Source organism: Prunus persica, chromosome G2 (assembly GCF_000346465.2).
Source record: "Prunus persica cultivar Lovell chromosome G2, Prunus_persica_NCBIv2, whole genome shotgun sequence".
NCBI lineage: Eukaryota > Viridiplantae > Streptophyta > Magnoliopsida > Rosales > Rosaceae > Prunus > Prunus persica.
Window position 1 is genome coordinate 18,241,049 of NC_034010.1, and position 12,003 is coordinate 18,253,051.

Sequence of the window (12,003 nt, forward strand, 5' to 3'; positions counted from 1 at the left end):
ACAGGGACTTTGCAAATCAAATGACTGATACAAAATTCTTAATCCTTTACCCTTTTTTCTCTTCTCTACATGAAAATTCTTGATTTGAATGGCCGAATAAATATAGTAGTATGATACATGTAGTGCATACGTACACCATTTCTATCTGCTGTTTGAGCAAGTTCTTTCCAAGTGAAACTTGTTAACGACAAAAGTAGCACGACGCCAACAGGAAAACAGGGGGCTGATAAGGCAATACTAATGCACCATAATAATATATAAATCCATTGTCGTGCTACTACAAGCTAACCATAGATCAGCAATACAAGGTTGTGCCTCTTGTAGTTCCATTAGAGAATCCAAAGTTCGTTGTATGAGGTAATCCAATCCAATGAACATGCTAGACTGACAAATAAAAACCTAACTGGCTCTCAAACAACCTCTCTGGTATGACCATAGCATTAGAACATGACAGAGCTAAAGAGAAGGGGCAAGGAAAAAGAAAAACCGCAAAACAGACACAGGTTAATCTATTTGAACTTGACAACGCTTTTTGAAGAAAGAACTGCTCAAGAGTTGTGAGCATCAATCAGGTAAGAATTTTCATCTACCGTTACGAATTCTTACCCGAATATTCAGATGAAGAGAAAAACTTACATAGAGAAAAGGTTATAGAATGAACATCAATCAGGTAAGAATTTTCATCCCATGAGAAATGCTAACGCAATTGTAATAGTTGAAAATCTATAAATCATTCTGTCAGCTGTATGGTGAAAAAAAATTTAGGCTAGAATATTCAATTCCAGAATGAACCAAAAAAAAAAAATTTTGACAAAACCATTTCACAGATACTATAAGAGCCATGTTAACTCACAAGCACAGGATACAAAGAATACACCCATTAGCACTGCTTGATGACACTAGATTCTTCATACCATCTCAAATTAGCATACATATGCATCCGAATATCCACAACTACACATACCCTACCCTTCCTTTCACTTGGATTACTCACTTCTTTTTTTCTTTACACTTTTGGCTGTGCTTTAACAATAACTTAACTGAAAAAGCTAAGCCCAGAACCAAGAAGAGCAAGGGACCAGTATTCAACTTCTAAAGCTAAAAGTCATAGACTGAAGAACTAATTCACTTAAATTATAATTCTTAATAATAGAGCTCCCCTACCTTATTCCCTCACAATTCTAATGCATGTAGTCTCTCAAATTCATACACATTTGGTGCTAAATAAACAGAGATACAAGTTTATGCAATATATCAGGGAATAATATGGGGTAAAATCCACAAACAAAATACATACATATTGCACATATGGTTCGAAACTTTGAGACAAAACACCAATGTATCAACCCTAGCACAAAACCTACACAACACAATCTCTGCCTTCCCTTCCATTGATCATATGAACTTGAAAAGAAAAGACCAAGCTTGCTAGAGATACTAATCTGCCCATTAAAGTGAAGTGCAAAATTTGAGGAAAATGCGAGATTTCACAGACAAAAGAAGCTATATTTGAAGCACAGCAACTCTGAATTACCATATATTTCTCTTGACACACAGCACAACAACTCATTGCCTCCAACAGCAAACAAAAAAGGATCAAAATTGAATCCAATCCTAAACGTAAAAAGCAAAAAGAAATTAAAAACTGACTATTCTAGTCGTCGTTGTTGTTCTTCTTCTTCTTTTTGTTCTTGTTGATCAAATCATCAGGAACAACCTTGAGCAGCTTCCGGTCCTTGCTCTTGGCAATCTTCTTCAGCGTCTTCGGATTCGAAATCACCTGCAGCTTGGTCCCGGACCTCAAGATGTTCTCCTGCTTCTTCTTATCCCTCTCCTCTTTCTTCTTCCTCTTCTCCTCCTTGTTCTTCTTGATGTCGCCCTTCAGCTCCGCCATTCTCTCTCTGTACGCCCGCTTTATCTCCTTCTCCTTCGCTCTCTCCTCGAAAGTCGTCCCCTTATGGCTAACCTGCGTCGCCGACGCCCTCTGCTTCCTCGGCTGCTTCCACTTCCGGCCGGAGACTCTCCCGGCGATCACGCCGTCGTAGCTCGGCTTCCCGAAGCTCGGCTTGTCGGGATTGTCTGACGAGGGTACCGCCGACCGCTTTGACGGAGGTAAACACGTGTCGTCGATTTCCATTGCAGCACCGACAGGGCCAAAGACTAAAGCATCTTCGTTGGCGGTGGGTTCGGGGTTTCTCTTGCGCTTGTAGGTTTTGCCGCCGAAGCCTTCGTCTAGGCGGCGGAAATCGATTGTGCAGGCCATGGATGAACTAGGTCTTTAGTCTTGTGCCGCCACAAACACTGGATGTAGCTATTTATATGCAACGATTTTTGGTTTTGAGTATTTATATGTAACAAATTAGAATTTAGCAACGTTTAATGACATTTCATTTTATTTACCAAAAGCCAACTGTATAATAATAATAATAAATAAATTAATTAATTAATTAAAACTTGTAAATTGCAAAATAATATTGACAATTTCTTAAAACATTAAAAACCACTAGACTATTTTCTTTTCAATTAATAGGGCATTCACATACAATTTGTTGAAAAACATATCTCATAAGAAATACTTTTTGTTTTTTTCACTAGTAGATCCTCACATCAAGTAAAAACTTTAAAACAAATATTTTTCTTTGAAAGTAACTCATTTACAAACTTACTAGTAAAACTAGGGTTGGGCATTGAGTTGGAAAATCGAAAAAGCCTACTGAACCGAATTGACTGGTCGGGTTTGATACGGTTTTTCCATATATTTATTTAAAGTCACTTTGAAAATTGAACTAAATCGGCCTAAGTTGGTTTAAAACTTGAAAATCGACAGTATAACCAAACCGAACTCTTCTAAGTTCTCTCTCCCCCCCCCCCTCTTGTTGTTGGTGCTTGTTGAAATCAACTGGATTGAACTGATTTCTTGGTGAATCAATTGTAGTCGGTTGAAGTGCTCTTCAATTCGGTGTCAATATCCGAAAAGGGCACATCGATAAGGTCGGTCAACGTGTGGTTCTGGCCTTATCAGTACAGTTCAGTTTGGATGCCCAATCCTACTTAAAATTAGTGTATTGGGAATCTAAAAGTCCACATGTTGTGTTACATGCCTGTTGTTTTCCAACTTACACTGATCTTTCTTTAACTTATTTTCTACTTGTTTTTATTTTATTAATAGTCACACATAGTTTAGGTAATCTATCTAGATAATTATCTCACCTTTTATTTATTTAGTAATGTAAACTTTGATATGATAGTTGCTTACTTGGTATAAACAAGTGAGATAGGTCCAAATGAGTTGAATAAAAAACAAATGAACTATTGTAACTAACAAACTGTTAGGGTTTGTTTGTGGCTACTTTTATTGGAAACACTTATGCTCATTTTTTTATATTAAAAATCTAAATACTTCCTAGAAAAGCATAGAAAGTTGCTTCATGAAGCATAATTCCTTCTAAGGTTTTACGCCAAATGCTTACGTAAGTGATTTTAGCAATTTTAAAAGGAGTAGTCTATTGGCCCTATTCTCCCCTCTTTGTGGGTGTTTTGCTCTCCCCTTTGGTGGGTGTTTAGCTCGAGCTCTGCTCTAATTTTGAGGCTTCATGCCCCGGCTTCCTTTATTTCCATAGATTCCCCTTTATCTCTCATCCCTTGTATTCTATTGTCCCTTCCTCCACCCATTTACTCTTATCTCCCCCACCCACTCCATTCAAATCCCTTTTCTATGGTATTGGTATCGTCCTTTCCCATTGAAATTTTCTCCTCCTTATTGATATGGCTTCACCATGTGGCTGCTTCGACTAGCCATAAAGGCATTGCGTGCTTATAACACTGAAGGCCTGTAGAGTTCAAACTCTTGCTCTTGCTTGGGTGCCTGCACCACCTCATTCTTCTATGTTGATGTTTGTTTGGCTTTTGTGTTTGTTCTGGTGCTTTGTCAGTTTTGATTTAGGAGGTGATGATCTTCTTGTGGCTAGCTTCTTTTTTCTTGTATGTATTTATGTAATATGTGGGATTTTAAGGTATTTGGGTGGATATGTGGGTCGTACATTTGTTTCTTTTTGTGCCCCTTGGGTGTGGCAGCTCATCCCCTCAACTTGTATCGGTGATATCGTCTCAAGCGTTGGCGGCAGCTCAGCTATGCTTTGTTTGCTATTTTGGCCTTGTGTGGGCTTAATGCCTTTTGGGATTTAAGCTTTCTTTTGCATTTTATTTGGGCCTCTGGCCTTTTTGCTTGTTGCTGAGCTCAGTTGGTTGGGTCTCACTTTTGTTGTTTTGTTGTGTCTTTTGTGGTTTCTTAATGAAATCTATTTCCGACCCAAAAAATTAAAAAAGTCTAGTAATACTTCTTTCTCAAAGTTGAAAGAGGTTTCAACCAATTCGAAAACCTCATACCTCAATGATTGAAAATAAAGAGGTCATTATTGTAATATTAGTTGGAAAGCTAAGAAATTTTTTTATTTTATCGGACGACAAAAAACACAATTTCTTATTTAAGTATTTGAGATTGAATGATATATATTTTTAGTGGTATTTTTTTAAAATATTAATAAAAAAGTTATTTATTTTTAAATTTCAATTCAAGAAGTTGCATTTGAATTTCTTAGTGCTCGGACAAAAGAAAAGGAAACATTGTCGGTGGCAAAAGCCCAAACAGAGAAACAAAAAAGATTAAACTCTGAAAAAAGCTCAAACAAGCGAGAGAGAGAGATAAATACAGAACCTTGGAGCAGATGGAAAGATAAGAGCCGTCAGTCTCACTATCACCACTCCACCCTGCAGCTCAGAGCAACCAACAACCGATCAGTGAGAGTGGAAATATTACATCAATTTTTCATGGATGTAGTTATTATCATGTCTTCTTGGGTTTCAGAGGCGAAGATACTTGCAAGACTTTTACCGACCACCGCTCCATAGCCTTGGTCAACGCCATGTAAGCCGGTAAGCAATCTATATTTATTCGGCCAAGCCCTTAAAGCCTGTGTGGAAGTGAATCTATGCTTATATGTTATTCCTAATTTCTATTGAGATTAGTGCCTGCGTATTATATATCTACTTATAATTAGAAGAAATTCATGTTTAAGGGTTTCAGAAAATTCCCAGAGTACTAATTCAGAATTTGGCTCTCTCTGTTTTGATCAGTGGGTGAAGAATCTTGAAGGCGTAGCTTTTGATGGAGAAGATGTGTTGGATGAAACCAATTGTGAAGTTCTTCGGCATAAAGTAGATTGGAGAACCATATAAAGAAAAAGGTACTAATCTTTCTTTCTGCCTCCGATCCCACTTTGTTTCGTCAGAAAATGGAACTTAGAATGAAGTCTATGAACGCATCTTTGGTGAGTGAGGCATCTTTCATTGGACTAGTTGATAAGAAAAAACACAAAGATGCAACCCTTCAAGCAATAGAGGACATAGAAAGCAACTCATTCTTTGGTAAGGATGAATACATCGTTGCAAGAAAGGAGGAAGTGTCAAGTATAGTTGCAACCTTGATTATCTCCAACAGTCGAGAAAGTATTTTGGTTATTGTAGGAATGGGTGGTGTAGGAAAGACAACTTTGGATGAGTTAGTATACAATGAACCTGACAAAGAAAAGATATGTTGTCGTCCTTGATGACATTTGGAACGAAGATGAACAAAAATGGAATAGTTTGATGAGTTGTTTGTCAAAAACTTGATTTCGTTCAAGGGATCACCAATATTGTCACTAAACCATCATTGAAACAATGTTTTGCATATTGCTCAATGTTCATGAAAGATTTCAATTGGTGAGTTGAAACACTTGAGGTATCTGGATGTTTCTAGAACCAATATCAAAGCACTCTCCAATTCTATTGTAAAAATTTGTAATCTACAAACATTGAGGATGACATTGTTTCTCACTTGAAAAGTTTCCAAAGAAACTGAAAAATTTGATCAACTTGAGGCACATTTAGTTTGATGGACATACGAGATTTCCCGTTGGTGTGGGTGCCAACTAATCTCCAAATATTATCTAAAGTTGTAGTAATGGAAGGGGTTGGGGAATATGTGCAACATGAAGAAGAAGCATTGAAATAAAATTTAGTGGGAAAGACAAACATATACATTTGAAGATTTGTAAGGGACCCAAATAGGCTATGGAGCAACAAGGAGGATAATGTACTAGAAGGCCTCCAACCGCACCCTAATTTTGTAATTTTAGAGATGGAGAATTTCATGGTTGCTACATTTCCATCATGGATGAGCATGAGCTTGTCGTTGCCAACTCTCAATTATCTACTTAATCTCAGACAGCTTGAGATTAATAGATGGATAAATTTAAAACGTGCGGGAGCTAAGTTTTGTTTCCAGTCTTGAAGACTTTCAAATTAGTGATACCCCAAACCTAATTGAATGGATGGAAGGACCTGTGAAGCCACCTGATTAATAGTGGTGTTTCCTTGCCTTAAGGAACTGTCTCTCTCATATTGTCAGAAACTGAGAAATGTTCCGAGTCATTTATTTTTTAATTGAGTATATATTTATGTTTGTCAAACCTACCCAGTGAGTTGAACAGATGTACATTCCTTCAAGATTTGGAAATAAGAGTGTGTAAAGTCTTATGTTCATTCAATTCACAATCTAATACCCTCTGCAAAATTGGAATTTTGGTGTTGTGTTGGAGCGGAATTTCCACCCCTCCATGTCTTGAGCGTTGTCTATGGCTCTATGCCCGTGTGTTTTTTTTCTTTTAAATGAACTCATTCAGATATAAGGGCATGATTTGCCTCTATAATTTGAAAACTATACAATTTATCATGCAATATCCTGCCACCACAATTGGTCTGGATGAAACGAGAAGGGAACAAGCAGGCCTAGCACTACAACGTGCATCATGCAATATCCTTATCATTCTGCCACCACAAAATAATCAACAAGGGCTTGTCTCCAACTTTATCAAAAGTGATAATGTGGTTAGGGTAAGGTTTTCCTGACAGTTCTTGTTGTCAAGCTCTTCAAAAGAAATTAAAAGGCCATCTTTATCAAAAGACATGATATTTTTATTTGATTAATCGTGAGAGCTACTTTGCTTTTAACTATATGTTTACAGAATCCAAAGAAGCTGTACCTTCGGAAACCAGTAATTAAATTAAGCCTTAATTTCCACAGTAGCTCTTATAGACACCAGCAAAGGGCAGTTTGTTTGTGTGAAAATTTTTCGTTCTCATCCACGGACCATGGCACTTGTAAGAACAACTCAAGGAGAGGCCTCCTCTTCCAATAGTTCGCGTTGTTCTTCTCATCGATGCAGTAGTTATCACATGTTCATGAGTTTCAGAGGTGAAGACACTCGCAAGACTTTTACTGACCACCTCTACACGGCCCTGGTAAATGCAAGGTTTTGTACGTTCTGGGACAACAATGAACTCGAAAGAGGAGAAGATATCAAGCCGGAGCTGCAAAAAGCAATCCAACAATCACAAAGTTCTGTCATTGTGTTTTCGAAAGATTACGCTTTGTCTAGATGGTGCCTTGATGAGCTTGTGATGATCCTTGGCTGCAAGAGGACTTATCATGATCATGTCGTTTTACTGGTCTTCTACGATGTGGATCCATACAAGGTGAGGAACTAGACAGGAAGTGTGGCAAAAGCATTTGCTAGACACCAGAAAACTCAATCATGGAACAAGGTGAACAGATGGAGGGCGGCATTTACAGAGATTGCAGATTTGGCTGGGATGGTGTTACAAAATCAAGCTGATGGGTAACTTCTTTCCTATAAGTCCAGATCGAGAAATATATATATCTTTGCCAACTTGAATGCATAGGAAATTGAAATTAATACACCATGTTTACAATGAATAGTCTTAATATAGTAGGGTAATTGTATATGATCTCATTTTCAGTTTTTCTATTTTTACTTTATTTTGCTCTTTCAACCAGTACACTAATTAGTAATTTCATTCCCGCTACTCTGCCTTTAGACCAGTATAGTCTTAACAATCTATCAGAATTTAAGTGCACCTTATAACTTTCTTCTGTTATTTCCATACACTTTATATTGGAAAAAGCTTGGCTCCTTAAAACTGGGGAGGTGCTCATCCTCAAAACAATTGAGATGACACTTGTTAATTTCATTTAAATTTTATTTTTTTGAAATTCTTTTAACTTTCTTTGTTTTGAAATTTGAAAGTGTCAAAATCCCATTTGCTTTGAGAAGGAACTCTTCCTTAAGAGCCAAGCTTTGTTTGAATCATATGCACATGTTTTTTCTTTCTTTTAAATGAACTCATACAGATCTGATTTCTATTTAATTATTTTGATTGCAATTTTCTAGGTACGAGTCAAAGTTTATCAAGAAAATTGTGAAAGTAGTTGGGGAGAAACTAAGTTGCACACCTTTAAGTGTTGCTCCCTTTATGTTTGGAATGCAGTATGAAGTCTAAGATATCAATTTTATGGTTACAAGATGGATCAACTGATGTCGGCATATTGTAATCTATGGGATAAGTGGAATGGGGAAGACACCAATTGCAAAATTGGTTTATAATTCAAATTTTAGAAAATTCTAAGGAAGCAGCTTTATTGAAAATATCAGAGAAATTTCACAACACACCCATGGCTTAGTCAAAATACAAAGACAACTTCTTTATGGTATTCTAAATGGGATAAAAGTGAAAATACACTGCGTTAGTGAGGGAATATCTAAGATAGAAGATGTCATAACCTCTAAAGGGGTTCTTCTTGTTCTAGATGATGTGGATCATGTAGACCAATTAGATGCAGTACTTAGGATGAAAAATCGATTTTACCCAGGAAGTATAATCGTTATAACAACTAGACGTTCAAGATTATTAAAGGGTCATCGAGTTACTAAGGTTCTTGACGTTGAAACATTGGATTACGATGAATCCTTAGAGCTCTTCGGGCGGTATGCTTTTGGCCAAGACTACCCCATTGAAGGTTACCTGGAATATTCAGAAAAGGCAATGTACCATTGTGGAGGACTTCCATTAGCTCTTAAAGTTTTACGTTCTTCTCTATTGGGTGAAAGTATTGGTGTATGGAAAAGTGCATTTGAGAAGTTGGAAGCTATTCCAAATGTTGAAATTATGAATAAACTGAGAATAAGCTACGATGACTATGACCGAAAATTATTCCTCCACATTGCCTGTTTCTTTATCCAAACGTTTTCCCATTTTCTTGTGTAGGGTACGCAAACGATTGAAGGTCTTGTCCTGGAGATGCATATGCTCCCTGCAAACAATCAAATAAGCTCAAATGGGACAGTCTTTGAAACCAATGCATTTGCGAGGATGCCCAAACTCAAACTACTCCATCTTGGTCATGTACAAATTGATGGATGTTATGCAGAATTTCCTACAGGATAAAGATGGCTGTGTTGGGTTTGAATTTCCTTTGGATTCTATACCTGCTAATTTTCCTCTGGAGCCTGATTGTTCTTGAAATGCAATATAGCAGCTTGAGGCAAGTCTGCAAAGGGGCAAAAATACGTTACTCTTTCAATTCCTTTTCCTTGTTTTAGGCTTTCAATTTGATGACAAAGTATATATCAATAAGAATTAACGTCCCGCAAAGGACCCACTAGTGTAGTGGTTTGGAGTATTTACTCCCTCAGGCAAGGTCTTGGGTTCGAGTCCTAGCATCCGTGTTGTGTGTGTGAGTTTAATATGTTATCGCCCCTTTCAATAGGAAAGGACCTCAAAAAAAAAAAAAAAAAAAAAAAAATTAACGTCCCATGTTGTTTCTAAATTGTAATTCTAAATTGTTAATGGGAACAAGATGGTCATGAAAAATATGCATTTAATGTTGAATCATTTTCCTAAACTTTCCCATGAGGAGATAAAACAAAACCCAAGTTGGAAGGAGGGCTTCATTTCCCCCCTACTTTCCCATGTGTCGGCAAACCATTTTCTATATTTGGACTTACCAAACATGGGAATACAATTGATTTCTCATCCCCAGGTCTCCTTTTCCATGAACCAAATAGGACCTTAATGAGTTATTAGTTACGATGACGAGGAACACGGAATCTCTTAAAGTTCTTGAAACAGATGGAATTCCAATAAGTGAATTATGTCCATATATATTGAGTTCTTTCCCATGCTCTTCAGCATATTTAAGTCTTAAAGGGTGCAATCTTTCAGATGATGCCTTTCCAAGGGATTTTGGTTACCTTTCGTCATTGAAAAGCCTTAATCTTGGGTATAATCCAATTTGTACCCTGCCAAATTTTATCTATAATCCATGGCACCTGTAAGGATAGAGAACCCATACGCTATAAATACTAGTGATCGGAGTCCCATGGTATGCGCTTGCTTCTCTCTCCCTCTCTCTCTCTCTCTCACTCATAGATTATAGGAAAGAGTCGACTAATATTGTGATTTCAATGGCATATTTACATATAGGCACTGTACAAATATGGTATATTCAGCACATTTTTAGATGGGAATGAGGTTCCAGGCCAGTTGATCAGCCATAAAAGTAGAGGGTCCCCAATATCTTTCATTGTGCCTGATCTCAGAATTCGAGGCTTGAACATCTACGCTAGCTGTCTATGAAGACACAGACAATGACATTGATTATGTCTACTTTTTTGGACCAATAATGATCAAAGTGAGTAACAGGAGCAAGGGTTTGAAGTGGATCTTTAGCCCAGAGTTCTACGGTGTTCCAGATGGACATGATATGGTTAAGTCATTGGAAGATGAACAATCAATAAATTAGAGCATAAAAGTTCTGTTTTGCAGACATAACAGGTGCGGAAGAGAACCATTATCTCGAGCTCTAATTAAAAATTTACAGTACGCAACCATATGTATATCAAACAACGTCATCAGTTCATCATCTCTTCATGCAGGAGCATTCAATATTCACGCGACCCTTTGAGGCTCCGCTGGCGTCAAAAAAAAAAACACACATAAAAATTGTCAATTTAAAAAAGAAGATTTAAAATCCGAGTCCCAAATACACCAAATGCTGATTCCCTCTCCGCCCCATGCATAAGCATAACCATTCATTCTGTGTGAAATCTGTAAATATTCTCAACCAAAAAAAAAAAAAAAATTCTCTAAATATAATTAAGCAGCAAGTTGTTACTAATGCTATGCAATTCAAAAAATAAAAGGGGGATTCACTATTATACCCAATGTAGGAGACTAAATTATAAAAAAAATCATGTATGAAATGGTCTTTAGAAACACACCCAAAACCTATTTACAACATAATAAAAAGACTTTTAACTTCTTTTAAATTACAAAATTGGCAGTGATTTCATAAAACAAACTCATCTACTAAAACATCATTAAAAAAAACCCAAAGCACTCAATAGGGTATCAAAGTAATATAGGGCCAGTTGTTATTTTTTGCGTTTGTTTATAGAAATTAAATGGTGTAGGATTTATCTATATTAATAATGCTAAGAATGAATATATGAGTAAATATGTCAAAAAAAGAATAATGTACTTGAACATCTTCAAGATGACTTTTTTCGAGTGAGTAGAGGTTTTTCGCGGGTTTTAAGGTAAACAATTAGCGACAGTGACAAGTTATTGTCCTTTGTTAATGACTAATGTTCACTTTCCAACGACTAGTTGTTCACTTTCTTTGTTTTCCCAAATAAAAGAGAAAAATACAATAAGACTTGGAAGATTCTGTCTTTTATGAAGATATATGGTCATTTTACTGTCAATAATTTGGTGTCTCTATCTAGCGTGAATGAAGTCTACATTCACCATTGTACTGTAATTTGGTGTTTCTAGTACCATCACAAAGATGGATAATATAAAGACAATAAGCTTTGAATATTCTCTATCTTTTCGGGTTATTTTCAAAGATGTTGTTTAAGATTTACAAAATTATCACCTTCAGTCCATAAGATTTGTTTTTCCTATCATGATAGTCCCCCAAATTAAAACCCAACATCAATTTGGCCCTTACCATTTGATTTTGCAAAAAATCTATTAGATTATTGACATGACGCACCGCATGGACTACACAATATATATATATATATATATATTGAAAAG

The 12,003-nt window shown here is 36.6% G+C and overlaps 2 protein-coding genes and 1 pseudogene across 2 annotated transcripts; 2 read left to right on the forward strand and 1 right to left on the reverse strand.

Moving 5' to 3' along the window:
- On the reverse strand, positions 1,271–2,329 carry LOC18769846 (coiled-coil domain-containing protein 86). The gene has a single exon (XM_007202536.2). The coding sequence runs from the start codon at positions 2,261–2,263 to the stop codon at positions 1,655–1,657; it is 609 nt and encodes a 202-aa protein (XP_007202598.1). The 5' UTR covers positions 2,264–2,329; the 3' UTR covers positions 1,271–1,654.
- LOC109947391 lies at positions 4,641–9,165 on the forward strand (annotated as a pseudogene).
- Positions 7,192–8,400, forward strand: LOC18769647 (TMV resistance protein N). The gene is made up of 3 exons (XM_020557350.1): positions 7,192–7,575; positions 8,148–8,200; positions 8,292–8,400. The coding sequence occupies exons 1-3, from the start codon at positions 7,192–7,194 to the stop codon at positions 8,398–8,400; spliced, it is 546 nt and encodes a 181-aa protein (XP_020412939.1).